General features: G+C 38.4%; 1 protein-coding gene across 3 annotated transcripts in view; it reads left to right on the top strand.

The window, feature by feature from the left end:
* LOC131073932 (sucrose nonfermenting 4-like protein) overlaps positions 1 to 17,882 on the top strand; it is a 71,387-nt gene that overhangs the window by 26,226 nt on the left and 27,279 nt on the right. For all 3 annotated transcript variants that reach the window (XM_058010453.2, XM_058010452.2, XM_058010454.2), the window contains exon 6: positions 16,542 to 16,631. In XM_058010453.2, coding sequence (XP_057866436.1) covers positions 16,542 to 16,631 — 90 coding nt within the window. The remainder of the gene's footprint in view (positions 1 to 16,541; positions 16,632 to 17,882) is intronic.

The following is a 17,882-nucleotide window of genomic DNA, read 5'->3' as shown; positions in this document are numbered from 1 at the left end:
CAATTTTGCTTTATTAGATGTCAATCTTATCCTTTATGGATAAATCAGTTGTATCTCTTATTTAAGGAGTCATGTGCTCCTTTCTTTAAATTGAATATCTTGGTAATCATTTTGTGTCTTAGATTTTCTGTAATATGATATTAGAGTGATTTACAAAGATTTTTTGGGATCAGTGAACATTTGAAGTTCTATGGATTGTTGCCAGTAGTCAACCAATTGCACGCATGTGACACAAATGCCAAAAGATCGCTGTACGGAAATTTAAAAAAATCATGTAGACTACTATTGAAAAGTCTGTCCAGGAAAATGAACTGGTAAAAAACTTCATTAACATAACTCAGGAAAAATGCAATATATAGAAGTTACAAAAAATACTGTAGACATTAATTATGACACCTACTTCTATCTACCTAATATTGTAGACACATTAATTACAATATTGACCATTAACATTATATAGAATTATTATTCTAACACCCTCCCTTATGGTCAATCTATCAAAAACACCAAGCTGCCCCTTGAATTTTACAAATTTATCTGGGCTCAGAGACTTGGTGAGAATATCCCGAGTCTGATCCGCTATCGAAACTCACTGCAACTAAACTGACCCGTCAGTACGTTCATGGAGGACTGGATTTTTGGCCAGTTTGAGCACCCCTTGATTATTAGTATACAAGGGAGAAGGACCTGCTTGCGGCATCTGCATGTCAGAAAGCATCCTTCGGAGCCAAACTACCTCACATGCGGCCTTGATTCTTCTTTGGCATTCGGCTTCGGTCAAGGAAAGAGCCACGACTTGTTGCTTCTTGCTGCTGCAAGTGACGACACTAGTACCCAAACTAAATACGTACCCAGAAGTTGATTATCTGTCATCTACTGATCCTGCCCAATCTGAGTCAGTATAACCAATCAGCTTTGGATCGTTGCACTTGCTATACAAAATACCATAGTCTGAAGTGCCTTTCACTGCAATCCAATGATAAGCTTTTGGGGCTGTCATGAAGCGAGAGATGTAGCTGATAGCAAAACAAATGTCAGGTCTAGTGATAGTGAGGTAGATGAGGCTGCCTACTAGTTGCCTGAATTTGTTTTCGTCTATTGCAAGTGAATCAGACTTGGCTGATAACTTCAACCCTTTCTCCATAGGTGTGGAAGCAGGTTTACAATCCTGCATTCGAAACTTGTCAAGCAAACTACGGGCATACTTGGACTATTAAATTAAGATACTGTCATCAATTTGCCACACTTTGACACCTAAGCAATAATGGAGAAGGCCCAAATTTGTCATGTCAAAAGCTTGGCACAAGTCCTGTTTGATGGCACTGTAATCAAATGTGTTGAATTGCCAGTAATGATCAAGTCATCAACATAGACAACAAGAAAGAGGATATCATCACTGGAGAGTTTGACATACAGATTAGTGTCAGAGGGACTGCGTTGAAAACCATGTTCAACCAAATACTGATCAATCTTGAAGTACCAAGCCCAAGGGGCTTGCTTGAGGCCATAAAGGGCTTTGACCAATCTGCAAACTTGATGTTCCTTACCAGGAAACTTGATGTTCCTTAAGATAAACTTCTTCCTGCAACTCATCGTTGAGGAAGGCACTATTAACATCCATTTGATGGACTTTGCATCCAAACTGAGCTGCAATACCGAGAAGAGGACGAATTGTACTCATCTTGGCAGTAGGCGCAAAAGTCTCCTCATAATCAATGCCCTCCCGTTGTGTAAAACCCTGAGCAACCAATTTGGCCTTGTACTTATCCAAAGTACCATCTGCATGATACTTGACTTTGTAAACCCATTTATAGCTGATAGGTTTCTTCCCAGGAGGCAAATCAAAAAGATTCCAAGTGTTATTCTTCAGAAGACTATGGTATTCTGTCTCCATAGCCTTTTCCCACTCAGGAATGCCTTTAGCCTCGAAATATGTCTGGGGCTCATGGATGCTGTGGATGTTGGCCATAAGTGTAAAGTTGATTGTATTCTGTTGCTTTCTCTTGCGTCAAACTGATCTATCCTCAAGAAGCTCATCGTCACGAAGATCTCCTATTGACTTGGCCCACCATTTAGGCCTGAGTGTAGAAGTACCAACATCTGGCATTGGAGGAACAACATCCCCTAGAGTTTTCGGAACAAAGTCATCTGTATGCAAATCCTGTGACAAATTAGGTGGTGCTGAAGCGGTAGATTCCTCATCTTCAGAATCAAAATGCTCTGAAGCCCTTCCATCATGGGAACCAAGAGGAAGACGAACACCAACATCAGAAGTCTTCGCATGACTAGGAGTAGTAGAAGGCATAAATGGACCAGTAGTCTCATCAACCACAACATCACGATTGAAAGTGAGACGATCTGTCTCCACATCAATCAACCTGTAGGCCTTGTGGTTGTCGTTGTAACTAGTAAACATAAGTGTTTGGCTCTTTGAATCCAGCTTAGCATGCTTGGTGTCTGGAATCCATACATGAGCCGTAGAACTGAAGACTTTCAAATTGCCCACTTTAGGCTTGCATCTTGACCAGGCTTCTTCAAGAGTCATCTTCTTGATGACATGTGGAGGTGATCGATTTAGAAGGTAGACTGTAGTGTAAACTGCTTCAGCCCAGTATTTCTTACGAACATTGCGATGCTCTATCATAGAATGAGCCATTTCAGTAATGGTGCAATTCCTATGTTCAACGACACCATTCTGTTGAGGGGTGTATGGTGTGGTGAGTTGGTGTTTAATGCCATGTGTAGCACAAAATGTAGAGAAGTCATTGGAACAAAGCTCCCCGCCATTAACTGACCTTAGAGTGACAATTTGAGAACCAGATTCTTTCTCAACTAAGACCTTAAACTGTTGAAATGTATTGAACACATGATTTATTTTTTAGAAAATACACCCACATTTTACTACTGAAATCGTCAGCAAATAACAAGAAGTACTTGCAACCGGTAACAAATGGAGTGTTCATTGGCTCACATACATCAGCGTGAACCAACTGAAGGACCTTGGAGGCTTGCCAAGAATCACCATCCGAGAATGGTGTCTGATGTTGCTTCCCAGCTTGACAAGCTGCACAAACTCCATGATTTTGAGGTTGGATCTTAGGTAGACTAGCAACCAAACCCTCTTGATATAATTGAGAGAGATAGTGCACGTTTAAGTGCCCATAATGCTGATGCCGAAGTGTTCTGATGGATGTACTCCTAGCAACCAGAGTGTGCTCCTGAGAATCAATGGAATCAACAAGTCTATACAAACCATGATCCTCAAGTCCCATAGCGATTGTAGTACGAGTCTCCCTATCAACAATGTTGCAGATGGACAAACTGAAGACAACATCTAATTGAGGAGAATGTCTCATGATCTAATTGACGGAGAGGAGATTATGTTCCATGCCTGGAACATAGTAGACATCAAGAAAAATTAAATTTCTACCTCTTGAGTGAATCTGGACAGTGCCCTTACTAGCAACTGTGTACTTTTCTCCTCCTTCGAAGATGATTGAATTTGAGAATGGTTCAAATTTCGTGAACCAATCCTGACGATGAGTAAAATGCCGCAAAGCCCCTGAATCAATATACCAGGCAGAAGAGTGTACTGGATCTGTTGTTCTCTTGGCCATAAAAGCATAGAAAGCAAATTCTTTATGCTCGGAGTGTTTGACGACATTTGCAATCTGTTGAGACCCTTCTTGCTTCTTTTGTTCAGAAGCCAATCGAATTCGACACTTGGCCTTCATGTGACAAACTTATGACAATAATTGCAGTGAACTTTCTTGTTGTTGTTGTCCTGAGAAGAACCAGAGTCTTTCGGCTGAGAAGATTGAGCCTTCCCTTTGTTCTTAGTAGAAGATTTGGCAGAGAATGCTTGTTCAGTGGAGGTGGAACTGGTACTGCTTCCAAACTGCCGGCGCCACCAATCTTGCTGTAAAAGCTTGTTACAAAGATCGGGAAACTTCAAATTGACGTCAGTGGAAGTTATATTCAGCGTTTCAATGAAATGCTCATAAGATTTTGGCAAACTCTTTAAAGTGATGATGACCATGTCCTCTTCCTTCATTGTGCGACCAATCGCCTCAAGTTGGTCACGAATGTCTTTGATCTTTGTCAAGTGATCTTGCAGAGGTGTCCTTTTGTCCATCATAATCGAAAAGAGCATGTTCTTCAGAAAGAATGCTCTGCTCTTGTCAGAGGTTTCATGGACTCTTCAAATGGTCCCATAACTCCTTTGTTGTTTTGCCGGACGATACCTGAGGTAGTTGCTCATCAGTGACAGAGAGTTTAATGAGCATGACAGCTTCGCGGTTGCGCTCATCCCATTTGTCCTGATCTTTGCTGGCAGTGGTTGGGTGTTGAGACGTGCCCAAAACAACTGCATCAAGACATTGGTACTAAAAAATGATCAGCATACGTTGCTTCCAAGTGTTGTTGTGACTGTTGAATTTTTGGTTGCTTTCGAGTATTGTATTTGTCAAAGATGCCATCATGTACCCCGAGGTTGAACTGGTGAAGGCACAAATTCCAAGAGACAAAAACTAGCAGATGAAAATAGATGGTTTTTAAAAATTTTGCGAGTCGGATTCGAAGGTATAAACTGAAACCCTAGTACGGTTTTCGAGGTAAAATTTCTGGCTGACCCAGAAAAATCTAACAAAGATCCAGAAGAGCTCTTGAAAAACCCACAAGGAATTTGTAATTAGAATAATTTTTTCGACCTAAGGGTCAAATCCGTGGGTTAAAAAACAGAGGCACGAAAAACGATGCACCCCAAAAAATTGCAGACCTAGAAATGGAAACCCTAGGCGGCAAAAGTACAAAGGGTTCATAAAATATCCTAGCTCACGGTTTGGGTCTGTGGTAGAAAATGAAAATGACTGCAAACCCTAGTATGGCAGAAAAAACTTAGAAATCGTGAAAAAATTCGTGTGCCGCAGGAAGTGTAAGGACAAATGGCACAAAAAAAAATGTTATCGCACAAAAAAATTAGACATCGTCGGAAAATGGAATCGCGCAAAAAAAATATCGCGCAATATTTGCAGAGAAAATCGTGAAAATGAAAAAACGAACGTATAGAAGTTGCAAAAAAAAACCTTACGGGTGTGATTTTTCCAGACAAGACACGGACGTGGGTAGGAAAGGAAAAATCCCTCAAAGTAGAGCCACAAAAAAATAGACAGAGCCCAGAAACCCTAGACGGGTTTTTTAGGAAAACATGAATAATTTTTAACGTAAGGCTTTGATACCATGTTCAGCAAAATGAACTGGTAAAAATCTTCATTAACATTAACTGAGGAAAATACAATATATAGAAGTTACAAAAAATATTGTAGACATTAATTATGACACCTACTTCTATCTACCTAATACTGTAGACACATTAATTACAATATTGACCATTAACATTATACAGAATTATTATTCTAACGAAGTCATGGATTTTTTACCTTTTAAAAATTGACATTTTTTTTTAGTGAAATTTGATTTTTTTGGGAAAATCACATTCTTTCCAAATCACATTTTTTTTTGGGAAAATCACAAAACAGTTTTCAACACAAATCGTGCCATTTTTGCATAAATTTAGTTGTGTGAAATGGTTTTTTGGCTGCAATTGGAAGTTTTTAATGCACCTAAGGTTTGTTGTGTAGTTCAGTAGATTTTTTTGATGGTTTCTACATTAAATCATGGCTATTTTCTCCAGATTGTGTCACCTAGGGTTTTTGGCAATTTTTTTGCAGATTTCAAAAGTATATTTTGATGATTTCATTAAAAATCGTGGGTCTCTTTCAACGGATAGGGTTTTGAGACCCTTTTATGGACATTGTTTCTCAGATCTTTTTGATGATTTGCTTATAATGCCATGGGTTTTATTTGTTTCATGAGATATTTCACAGTTACTACAATAGAATAAGAGTTTTTAATTTTTTTCATAAATTTGAATTGCATTAGGGATGGCTTCATTATCCCATGTCATGTTGGAAGGCAACCATTGCTTCGTTGGCAAGAATTACAACATCTAGAAACAATGCATGCTCACAATTGTCATATTCAATGTCTCGATAAGCTCATCCTCAATACTGACACTAGACCAACGGTTGCAGATAAAGAATAGGACAAGTTTGATGAGTGTGATTGATAAGTCATTATGCTGATCAAGTTATTAGTTACAGATGAAATGCTTTCCGAGATTCAAATAGGCAATACCTTTGTTTGGATATGGAAGCACTTGCGACATTCATGATCAATTTGAGGCCATAGGTCGCAAGATGTAAGAAGATATGGTGGTCATAATGTTGAAAAGTTTATCACGAGCATATGAACATTTCATTGGACACCTAACATCACATCCACCAATGTTGACTTGAAGTTTGAAGATTTGTGCAACATGCTCTTGTAGTAGGATAAATGGAAGACGCAGTTTGGTAGCATAGTGATACATCAAGTGTGGAATAAGCTTTTGTAGCCAAGGACAAGGGCAAAGGCAATTGGCCTCAACAAAAAGGTCAAGGGAATATTGAAGAGGATTTAAAGAATTTGAAAAATATCATGTCACTATTGTGGTAATTGGTCATATGAAGAAGCATTGAAGGAAGAGGTTGGCTGAAAAGAAATCCAACTTGGGAGGGCCTTTACCAAAGGCTCATGTTGCAGAGCATTTTGAACAAAAGAGCATTTTGACCAATAGATTAGTCACATTCTTTTGTTGTGGTATGTAGATTTTGGAGTGTCTCGACATTTCACTCACAAGAAAGATTGGTTCATAGAATACATGGAGTGCTTAGATTTAGTGATCTTCTGTAGCGGTCAGGAGTACACAATTGTTGGCAGAGGTCTTTTGGACAGAAAAATCTCATTTTTCTCAATGTGTACTATGTCTTAGAAATGGAGCTCAATTTTTTCTTAGTGATTTAGATCATGTGCCATTGTCCCAATTTGAATGTCATATTTAAAAAACAATAATGCTATATTGTTGACAATGAATTCGAGAAAACTATTGCTGTTTGGATCAAAGATCAGGGTTTGTATTGGCTTGTTGATATTGGAGAGGTTCAAGAGCATGCATGGCAACTAAGAGTGCTTAAGATATTAGTATGATATGGCATCATGGAATGGGCACCTCCAACTAACCTACCTTTCTTAGTTGGCTCAAGAAAATTCGGTAGAGCCTGTACTTGACATCTAGCAGTAGATATTGCCGAAGGAACACCGTATCAAACAACAATACACAACACCCAATGCTCTACAACATAATGGAGTAGTTTAGAGAAGGAATCATACTATTACAAAGATGGCTTAGTGTATGTTGTATAACATAAGTGTTCCTAAGAAATATTGGGTTGAGGTAGTTTACATTGCAGTCTTTTTTCTTAGTAGGGTCTTTGAAATAGGTAGTGAAGGAGAAGGCCTCAAAGGAACCTTGGTTTGGGACGAAACCAAAGGTGAATCATCATAGGGCTTTTTGTTCTATTGCATATGCCTAGATTCTAGATGCAAAGAGAACCAAGTTGGACTTGAAGAGTCATAAGTTGATCCTTACATGGTATAGTGAAAATCATAAAGTCTATAGGCTGGTTGATGTTGACATTATCGCTTGTATTTCAGGAGGGATGTTGACATTATCGCTTGTATTTCAGTAGGGATGTTGTGATCAATGATGAAGTTGTGCCTTTTTTAGCACTCTTCAAATATCAAGAGTACTAAAGATCAACTTGTGAAGGCTAAAGATTTAGGTGTCCACAACTTTCATTTGCTCCACTTGAAGGGGGGGCTTTCATATTGAACATGGGGAATCTCATTTTTAGCATGTGGAATCTCTTGGGTAGGTACCAGTTCCATGCGATTTGTTTCAGGAGAACCTGGATCAGCATCCCAATGACATGGAACCAGGCAGCCCAAGTCTTGATTTAGTTAGAGAGTGTTCTCAAAAGACACACCAAAATTGTGGGAAAAACTTGTTGGCGATGATGATGATGAAATGATTAAGGGCAGATCATCCAGAAGCAACAAGCAGCAAAGCATAATGAACTTTTCTCTTATGGCTAACATTCAAGAAATCTCCTAGGTAGGTACCAGATCCATGCGATTTTTTTCTAGAGAATCTGGATCAGCATCCAGGGTACATGGAACCAGGCAGCCCAAGTCATGATTTAGCTGGAGAGGTTTCTCAAAAGACACCAAAATGGTGGGAAAAACTTGTTGGTGATGATGATGAAATGATTGAGGGTAGATCATCCAGAAGCAACAACAAGCAAAACATAGTTAACATTGCTCTTATGGCTAACTTTCAAGAAATTTATGGGCCACAAGTGTTTGAGAAAGCAAAAACTAGCTTTAAGGGGTGCATCCCAATGACATGGAACCAGGCAGCCCAAGTCTTGATTTAGTTAGAGAGTGTTCTCAAAAGACGCACCAAAATTGTGGGAAAAACTTGTTGGCGATGATGATGATGAAATGATTAAGGGTAGATCATCCAGAAGCAACAACAAGCAAAGCATAATTAACTTTTCTCTTATGGCTAACATTCAAGAAATCTCCTAGGTAGGTACCAGATCCATGTGATTTTTTTCAGGAGAACCTGGATCAGCAATCAGGGTACATGGAACCAGGCAGCCCAAGTCATGATTTAGTTGGAGAGGTTTCTCAAAAGACACCAAAATGGTGGGAAAAACTTGTTGGTGATGATGATGAAATGATTGAGGGTAGATCATCCAGAAGCAACAACAAGCAAAACATAGTTAACATTGCTCTTATGGCTAACTTTCAAGCAATTTATGGGCCACAAGTGTTTGAGAAAGGAAAAACTAGCTTTAAGGGGTAAAGGCCGCGGAAATTCAACTTCAAAGTCTTATAAAAAATAAGACTTGGATTCTTTCAGATCTTCCACCAGGGAAGAAACCCATTGGTTGCAAATGGGTGTACCAATTCAAGTACAAAGCTAACTGTACACTTGACAAGTACAAAGCATGGTTGGCGGCAAAAAGGGTTCTTATGGAGAGAAGCTATTGACTATGAAGAGATCTTTGCTCCAGGAGCAAAGATAAGAACCATTTGTTTAGTTCTGGCTATGGCAGCACAATTCAGCTGGAAAATCTATCAAATGGATGTAAAGAGTGCCTTCCTTAATGGTGATTTGGAGGAAGAAGTGTACATGACTTAGCCTCAGGGAATGTATGAATGTCTGGTGCTAAATGCATCTCTGCAAATTAAAAATAATATTAAATGAAGAATCAAATGTTTAGGACTCACAATTTACTATCTTGTGGTCAGTTTATGTCAAATATTGTAAAGTGAACTGTGAGAGCACACTTTTCTTGAACAGAGATGAAAATGCAAGATATAAATTCTGATCGATGGCATCCCTGAAATCTATTTTGACATCATTGTAATGTAAATTTTTTTTCACAGGCCACAAAATGTAAATGTTAGATGTAGTGACAGATGGACATTTTTTTTTGTGTTTTAGGACTCAGGTAGTTATAATTGGTCTTATGGTAAATTGATCAATAAAACATAAAAGTAATTGTGCACATTGGTCTCAGTCAGCCATGGTCACAGATCTAGGAACTCTATAGATAAAATGATCTGGATCCCAGGAAGACTTCCTATGAGAATTATAGATCTATCATATGTGCAGAAGTAATATTAATAATAAATTAGAGTTAATATTAAGAAAGGTTCATAGAGAGATGTAACAACTAGAACTGAAAAAGTTATTAGCTTGTGCATCTGTACATGGCATACTTTACTGTCAAGAGAAATTCATGGTTGGCTATATTCTACTCTATACTTATATGCATCTCTGGTATATACTTAAAGTGCTAGTAGATAAAAAAAAATGAATATAAGCATTTTTAGGAACATACATGTTACAGAGCAGAACTATTTGTAGTTTTCCATAAATTTTTCCATTATTATGATCAACTGTCTTCTGGTAATTGAATAAAAGGAGTTTAATGCTAGCAAGCTTCACTTCTTAACTGTTTGCTTTGAACATTTCCTAGAGCTGTTTTATTGGCAACAATTTACAAGGGTTATCTTCCTTAATTTGGTTTCAGAAATATCAAGATAGAGAGTGTTTGTAGTTTGTAGGTATGAAACCCACGCTAATCTTATGGTGACAAATCCTAGTCTCTTTCTAAATTATTTACTTTCATCAAGAATATGGTCAATATGTTTCTACAATAGTAAGATTTGAAAATGGGATTGCTATCAAATTTAATAATCTTTTGCTTGGAAAGGAACACATTTTATATTAATATGGAATGTCTTGGTTGAGACATTTGCATGTCTGCAAGCATCCTATGTAGCCAAATTGCCTCACATGCTGCCTTAACAGTTCCCCGATACTCTGCTTTGGTCGAGGAAAGAGCTATTGCCTGTTGCTTCTTGCTGGTCCATGTGACTGCACCTGTACCCAAGCTGAAAACATACCCAGAAGTTGACTTTCTGTCATCAACACAACCTGCCCAATCTGAGTCTGTGAAACCAACCAGCCTAGGATCTTTGCTTCTGCATGCGTTCAAGGAGTAACATATCATTCATACATCGTAACATCTATGCCTTTAAGGTTAAAACTGAGAATCAGTGGGAAGCAAATTAACTTTAAATAAATAATGTTAAATGTATAATAAAGATTACAAATGTTGATAATTTCTTCAAAGATCTCTTGCAAGCTATTATGTGTCGTAAGAAACAAGAGCTCTTGTTTATAGTTGATGGAAAAAGTTGAGAATCCTGTGATGCATGGGCACCTTTTGGGGTCCAAAGTCAATGTTGATCAAATTCACCTTAAGGAAGGTCCATTCCAAATATTGGCAGCCATGAACACATTTTTTTGCTCTTTTTGGACCCACAACTGCTTTTTGTTATTACAGGAGTATGGTAGCATTGCCATGCAATTAGGCATTTGGCCCTTCCTTTAGAAGAACTTAAAAGGCAATAAAACTTTTAAATTTGTTTTAAAATTTTCTGATTTTTCCCTTAAGCTTTTGCTCAGTTTGAGCATTAATTGATCAAGGCATATTATATCACATAACTCTGCTTGCATTATAATTGTTTTCAAGCATCTTCTTAAATTGTGATGCAGTCAAGACCAGAGTGCCCAGTCAAAGGCAGCGAAGGTCTTGCAGCCAACCATGCAAAACAACACATAAAAAATATATGGATTTTGTTTATTCAGAAAAGTCTATTGAAATCAGAAACTTACAAATTATAATGGGTTGTATTCAGCCACAAACTTAAAGCTATTAGCTTGTTAGCCTGTTACAGCTTATTGTAAATCAGAAAATTAATCAATAAAGTTTGTTTCTGTCCTTTTACAATACTACATTCCACAGAACTATATTTCTCTCGTCTTGCAGTTCGTACTCTCTACATTTCTGCTTAATAAGGTATCCCAAATATGTTTTTTGTGTTTAATCTTGAGTCGAGGGGTATAGCTAACTGCTGTGGTCCATGTGACTGTGAGTCACTGGTGTAACTCCTCTTTTATGGTTTTGTTGATGTGTTTTTTATGCACATGCGAACACAGAATAAAATACCTAAAAGGTACCTTATCCTCTCTTGAACAAAGTTCCCGACTGCTGAAGATCTCGCAAAAAAGGATCAGTCGGAGTAACTCCAAGGTTCTGTTATGTAGGATCTCTACGTGTGGATAAGCTCTCCGCGGTATGATGTGATTTGCTGGAATCACAAGGGGACTTACACTCGATGACCTGAACGTTTGATTTGTTGGAATCACAAGTCCTATTAACTAACTGGAAGACAAACAAATGGCAAAAGATGCAGGGTTCAGGAAGTCTACTCTACTACCTAGAATGCGAGAAGATGGATGAATGACTAGGTGGAGTCCTATTGGGCTGGGTCTCACCATCAGGTTGAACAATTCAACACCAACTCAGTGCGATCTTCTGGGGGATGCTTCAAATATATTCAAATCGGACACCATCAGATACTGGTCATCATTCAAGTTAATGCATGAACAATAGACGTGTAACGACTTGAGATTAAGCTCATTTTATGCCAGTTGACCACGCAGGGCGCACTTACAATCAGTAAGAGGCTAGTGGTATGGATTAGACGGATCCCACACAGGTGCATTCAACAACTTCTTTCAGTCAATTTAATTATCTATCATCTAAAATGAAGATTCAACAAGAAACCATGCATATTGCAACGAAACGACATATTTCACCATATCTTCAATGAAAAAGAAGTCTTTACAATTAAGGTAACAATGTCTTGCCTTCTCTTCCTAGTCTACTCTAATTGCTATTCTATTTGCTATTCTACTACCTAATCACCGACTATCAACTATTTACCAACTATCGGCCTTTACAAATGAGGAGCCAAGGCTTATATAGTGCCCTCAATACAATTCGATGGCTCAAATCAACTTGAGATCAATGGCCGAGATTTTACAATGAGAACCCTAATTAGGGTTTGTTACAACAAACTCAATTCTGGCCAATGAAATAATTGCATTATTTTGACACATGTCTTCTCTGGAATATTCGACCAATGGATAACTGGGGTAGGTACATCGAAGTTTGTGTCATTTTGATGAGTCAGGTACATTGAATCTGGACATGCTCAGGTGGACCAATCCAACTGGAGGGATGATGACTGGGACGCCACCTTGTCTGACACTTGGTTGATGCTCAATTTGGTGATGCTGAGAAGCTAACTTTAATTAACTCTTCTAAAACTATCTGCTTCTCCAACGGACCCTTGCTTTGACCTCCTTTGTCTTTGATGTGCAGGATGGATGGTGTACCTTTCCTTCAAATGCTGGACTGGAAGAGGTCGTCCTTGATGATGCTGGACTGGAGGTGGTCGTCCTTGATGATGCTGGACTGGAGGTGGTCGTCCTTGATTTGGTCTTCTTTCCTCTGCAAAACAAACCAAAAAGATGATTAAGGACATATAATAAATTCATTTCAACATAGTATTTTACACCTTAAGTCATCAACAAAAGATAATAAAATGAAGCTTGCTCAAGATTTTCCCCAAGGACAGGGCCTATAAGAATTTTGCCCTGGACCCTTTGGAAGGGTCAGGAGCGAATTTTGCATTCCTGGCTCAAATTCTTCTCACTTTGTGATTGTACTTGCTTAGATACATGCCCAAGGATGCCCTCATTCTCAACCAACACCAAGCTTGATGTAAATTTGGGGCAAAATAGAGGTTTCAAGAATTTCGCTCTGGACCCTTTGGAAGGGTCAGGAGCGAAATTCAAGTTCTAGGCTTGATCTGACACTTCCTTTACCTCAATTCACCCTACAAGGCAAGAATACCTCATTCCACCTTCAACCATGCCATAGGTATCAAAGTTTTAGCTTCACTCAAGGGAAAATGGTTGATTTGGAGAATTTCGCCCTGGACCCTTTGGAAGGGTCAGGAGCGAATTCCTCTCTTTGCTTGTTTTCCCTCACCAAGGTCCATCTTTTTTCACTTTCTATACTTGGACTTTCATCCTTGGATCCCTCTCCCATGCTTGCAACATTTTGCTTGACTTCAAAATGACCAGAAAAGAGAATTTCGCTAGAAATCATGGCCAGGGATAGGACCTATAATGGATTTCGCCCTGGACCCTTTGGAAGGGTTAGGAGCAAATTTCTTCCTCTAGCCCAAAATCATCATTTTTGAAGACAACAATCAATTCAAGGGCATCCCTCACCTTGGTCTAGGCATGGCTTAGCACAAATTTTGGAGAAAATGATGTGTTTTAGGATTTTCGCTTTGGACCCTTTGGAAGGGTTAGGAGCGAAATTCTTGTTTTGAGCTCATTTCTTCCATCATTTCAACTTGAATCCACCTCACAAGGCAGAAAAACACTTCTCCTCTCTAATCCAACCCAAGTTTGACTTGATTTTGCAAGGAAAAATAGGTGATTGAAGAATTTTTGCCTTGGACCCTTTGGAAGGGTTTGGAGCGAAATTCACTCTTTTGGCTCAATTCCTTCAAACTTGATAATTTCTAGCAACTTGAAGTCACTCTTAGGGACATCTCCATCTTGATTTTACCTTAGCATACACTTGGTCTAGCACAAAGTTGAGAGCAAAGAGAGGTTTTGGGAAGGATTAGGAGTGAATTTCCTATTTTGAGCTTGTTTTGATTACTCCATTACCTCAATCCAATATTCAAAGGCAAGAACACATCAAAGTCCTTCTAACCATGCCATAAAACTCAAGAATTTGACCATCTCCAAGAAGAAAAAATGAGTTTCCAAGAATTTCGCTCTGGACCCTTTGGAAGGGTCAGGAGCGAAATTCACCCTCTTGGCTAAAATCCTTCATTTTTCAATGCTTTCAAACATTTCCAAAGGCCAAACATGTCCATTCTTCCTTTCAAGATACCTTGCAAATCAAAATTTGGTCAAACAAGGAAGGGAATGAAGTCTAAGAAGATTTTCGCTCTGGACCCTTTGGAAGGGTCAGGAGCGAAAATCATGATTTGGGCTTGATTGTTCACTTTTCAATCTTGTTTGGGAGGCAAACATAGATCATTTTCCACTTGAGCAACCAGGTTTTAAGCCCATTCAAGGTAGCAAATGAGGTTTATAGTGAATTTCGCTCTGGACCCTTTGGAAGGGTCAGGAGCGAAATTCATCTCCTAGGCAAAAACTTGATCTTCCAAAGCATCTAACTCCCTCTCAAGGCAAAAACATACCCATTCATCCTCCATCAAGCCAACGCCTAGCCAAAATAAGGAAGAAAAGAAGAGTTATAAGGATTTTCGCTTTGGACCCTTTGGAAGGGTCAGGAGCGAAAATCATGTTTTGACCTTGATTCTTGATTTTTCAAACTCTAATCTTCCTTGGGAGGCAAACATAGACTACTTTCCTTTCATTTCCACCTTGGTCCTGACTTTGGCTAAAAGAAAAATGAGTGTTTTCAAGAATTTCGCTCTGGACCCTTTGGAAGGGTCAGGAGCGAAATTCCTAATCTTGGCCAAAATCCTTGACATCTTCACATCCCATCACCTCAAAACTAGAATGTTGGTCTAAACAAGGGAGAAAATGAGGTTTTCAAGAATTTCGCTCTCGACCCTTTGGAAGGGTTAGGAGCGAAATTCCTACTTTAGGCTAATTTTCCATCATTTTGTCACCTCAAATCTCCTCTCAAAGACAAATGTGCATCAAAACCTTCCCATCATGCCCCAAAAGTCAACAAACTTGGTCATGTCAAAGAGCAAAGTGGAGAAAACTGAATTTCGCTTTGGACCCTTTGGAAGGGTCAGGAGCGAAAATCATCCTTGGGCTCAAATCCTGACTTCATTTTCACATTTTCTCATTCAAACAAGCGTTTTTACCTTCATTCAAGCCTAGGAGTGCGTTAGTTCTAGGTTTTGGTCAAAGTAGAATGTCTTATGGAGGATTTCGCTCTGGACCCTTTGGAAGGGTAAGGAGTGAAATTCGCTTTGGACCAGTTATATTCCATATATACTGTCAGGATGTTTGAGAGTGGTTTCGGACCTCCAGGAGTTATAGTGCAAAATCTAGTTTTTGGAGGATTCTTCATTTTTCCAGACTTAGTCAAATTTCAGGATCAGGAAGACATTCCAGACTTAGCCAAATTTCAGGGCATTTGAAGATCAGGATGACATTCCAGACTTCATCACTCACCAACTCGACCTAGCTTAGACCTTCAAGGGTGATACTCACTCACCAAGCAAGACACAATTAGCAACGAGAGCAAAACCAGGCCCTAAGGAAGACTCTCAAAGAAACCCTAATCTGGAGCATCTACTGACTCAACCTAGCTCAAGCAAAGCCTGCTATCCAGTGATCCCCCTGACAGCACTCATCATGCAAAGGCTAATAGACAAAACCCCATAACCTAGAAAGCAAAACCCCACAAAGCGAAAAAAAAGTAGGGGTCCCCATTTGCAATGGGGCGATGTGTGAATACGTCACAACAGGTTTGTAACTGCTGCTATCATTGAGTGACAGCTGTGCCCAGGTTTCAAAAAGGTGCAACAATTTAACAACTAATATAAAGTGCTGTACCCACTTTTAACTGCCAGCTGCCAGCCTTGATGCATTCTAAACCTGAGTTGTAACAGCTTGAATTGGCACTAAAGTTAATGAAGATGTAACTGCCCGTTCCCTGTTTTTTCAACATTTAACAATTTATTCAGCCCTACCACTTGGAATCTGCCAAAGTCAATGTGTAATCGCTACATGCTTTTTTAATTTCATCAGTTGTAAACAACTGTGGCCTGCTTCAAATTGCCAAATGGAAGGTGGAGTCTTTCATATTTATTGCAAACATTAAATCAAAATGCTACTTCATAATTTTTGGGTTTTATAGGATTGTTTGTAGGCTCAGATGCTTCTACATCAAATTTTTATATGGCAATATTATATATTTTTATTTTTTTGTGGAGTAAAGTTTTGTTCAAAGTTGGAATATGAAATTGAAATTGGAATCTTTTATGGTGCTTTATGCAGCCTTAGATTTTTTATTTGTTATTATGTTTTACAGAATTCCTGCGTCTCATGTATAATAATTTGTTCTAAGTACATCTTTATATTTTACTGTTAGCAGGGAATTCCAGTGGCTCCTTTATGGGATGCCAGGAGGGGAGAGTTTGTAGGCATGCTAAGTGCCTCAGACTTCATAACAATCCTAAAAGAGGTACTTCAAATTATTACTATCCTAAGAAGATACTTTTATTCTTGTACAAATTTGTATGGGTTCTTTGTACATTTTAAGATATAATCTATTAATAATATAATATGGTTGTATTTTCTTGAATTTTATTTCAATTTGTTTTTATCATGTTTGAACTGTGGAATGCGACATGCTTCTATTTGTTTCTAGCTGTGTTTTTACTTGTGTCCCCATCCCTCAAACTGCAATCCCAGTCTCCAATGACATTTGGCCATCCCTGAGATGGCTGGGGATGTTTGAGATCAAAAAGACTGTTAAACATATCGTGACAGCATTGTAAGAGCAGTATAAAATGATTGCATTATAATAGCAACAATATATATATATATATATATAGTGACAGCAGTATAACAGCAATACATATATCATTATTCAGGTTCATAGCTAACAGCGACAATTTGAATTTTTAATTTCATTGTTCAAATCTCAACTCAAATCTCAACCTTCAAAATTTTCAATATGGTATTAGAGCTGGTTATTAATGATTATAGTCAGTTGAAAAGGAGATTAAAGGTGCTTTGGTCAGGGTCAGGTACAGTGTGGCATTGAGTGAGAAGTGCAGATAAATATTTTTTTGGAATGTGGTTGGTGTGCAGGCATCTGCAGACATCATCTGGTATCATTTTAACAGTGTCAAGTCATGTTGCTGTCCATTAACTTGAAATCTGAGTAATCTCTGTTTCTGTCTCTGTCTCCATCTCTCTCTATAGATAGATAGATAGATAGAGAGAGATGGAGACATAACCTGTGGAATATAGTTTTCTATTAATTGATTTTTCTTAACTGTTATACTAAGTTAACTATATGGTTTTTGCTGTGGGTACAGAGATACATGGTTTGTCTATATTGGTTGGGACCTTGGGTTTGGCATGGCTCTGATATGTATTATAAAAGAATATAAAAATAATTAGACAGAACAACAAAAATTAACTGTAATTTCTTCTGTCACCTGTATTCTGATATGACTTTGGTAAGGTACAAGGGAATGAGGATGGGGACAGCAATTTAAGGAAAATGGGATACAATGGTACAGGGTTCAACCGCAATAAAAAACATCTAAATGCGTATAAACCAAATAAATAATTTTTTTGCAAGCTCTGTAAACAAAAATGAATTTTTTTAAGATTACTTATAAATCATGAAACCCTTGGAATATATAAGATTCATGCAGACAACTATGATAATATAATATATAGTTGTTGGGCTCGTATGCCT

Source organism: Cryptomeria japonica, chromosome 9 (assembly GCF_030272615.1).
Source record: "Cryptomeria japonica chromosome 9, Sugi_1.0, whole genome shotgun sequence".
Taxonomy (NCBI): Eukaryota; Viridiplantae; Streptophyta; class Pinopsida; order Cupressales; family Cupressaceae; genus Cryptomeria; species Cryptomeria japonica.
This window is presented reverse-complemented; position numbering and strand designations above follow the sequence as displayed.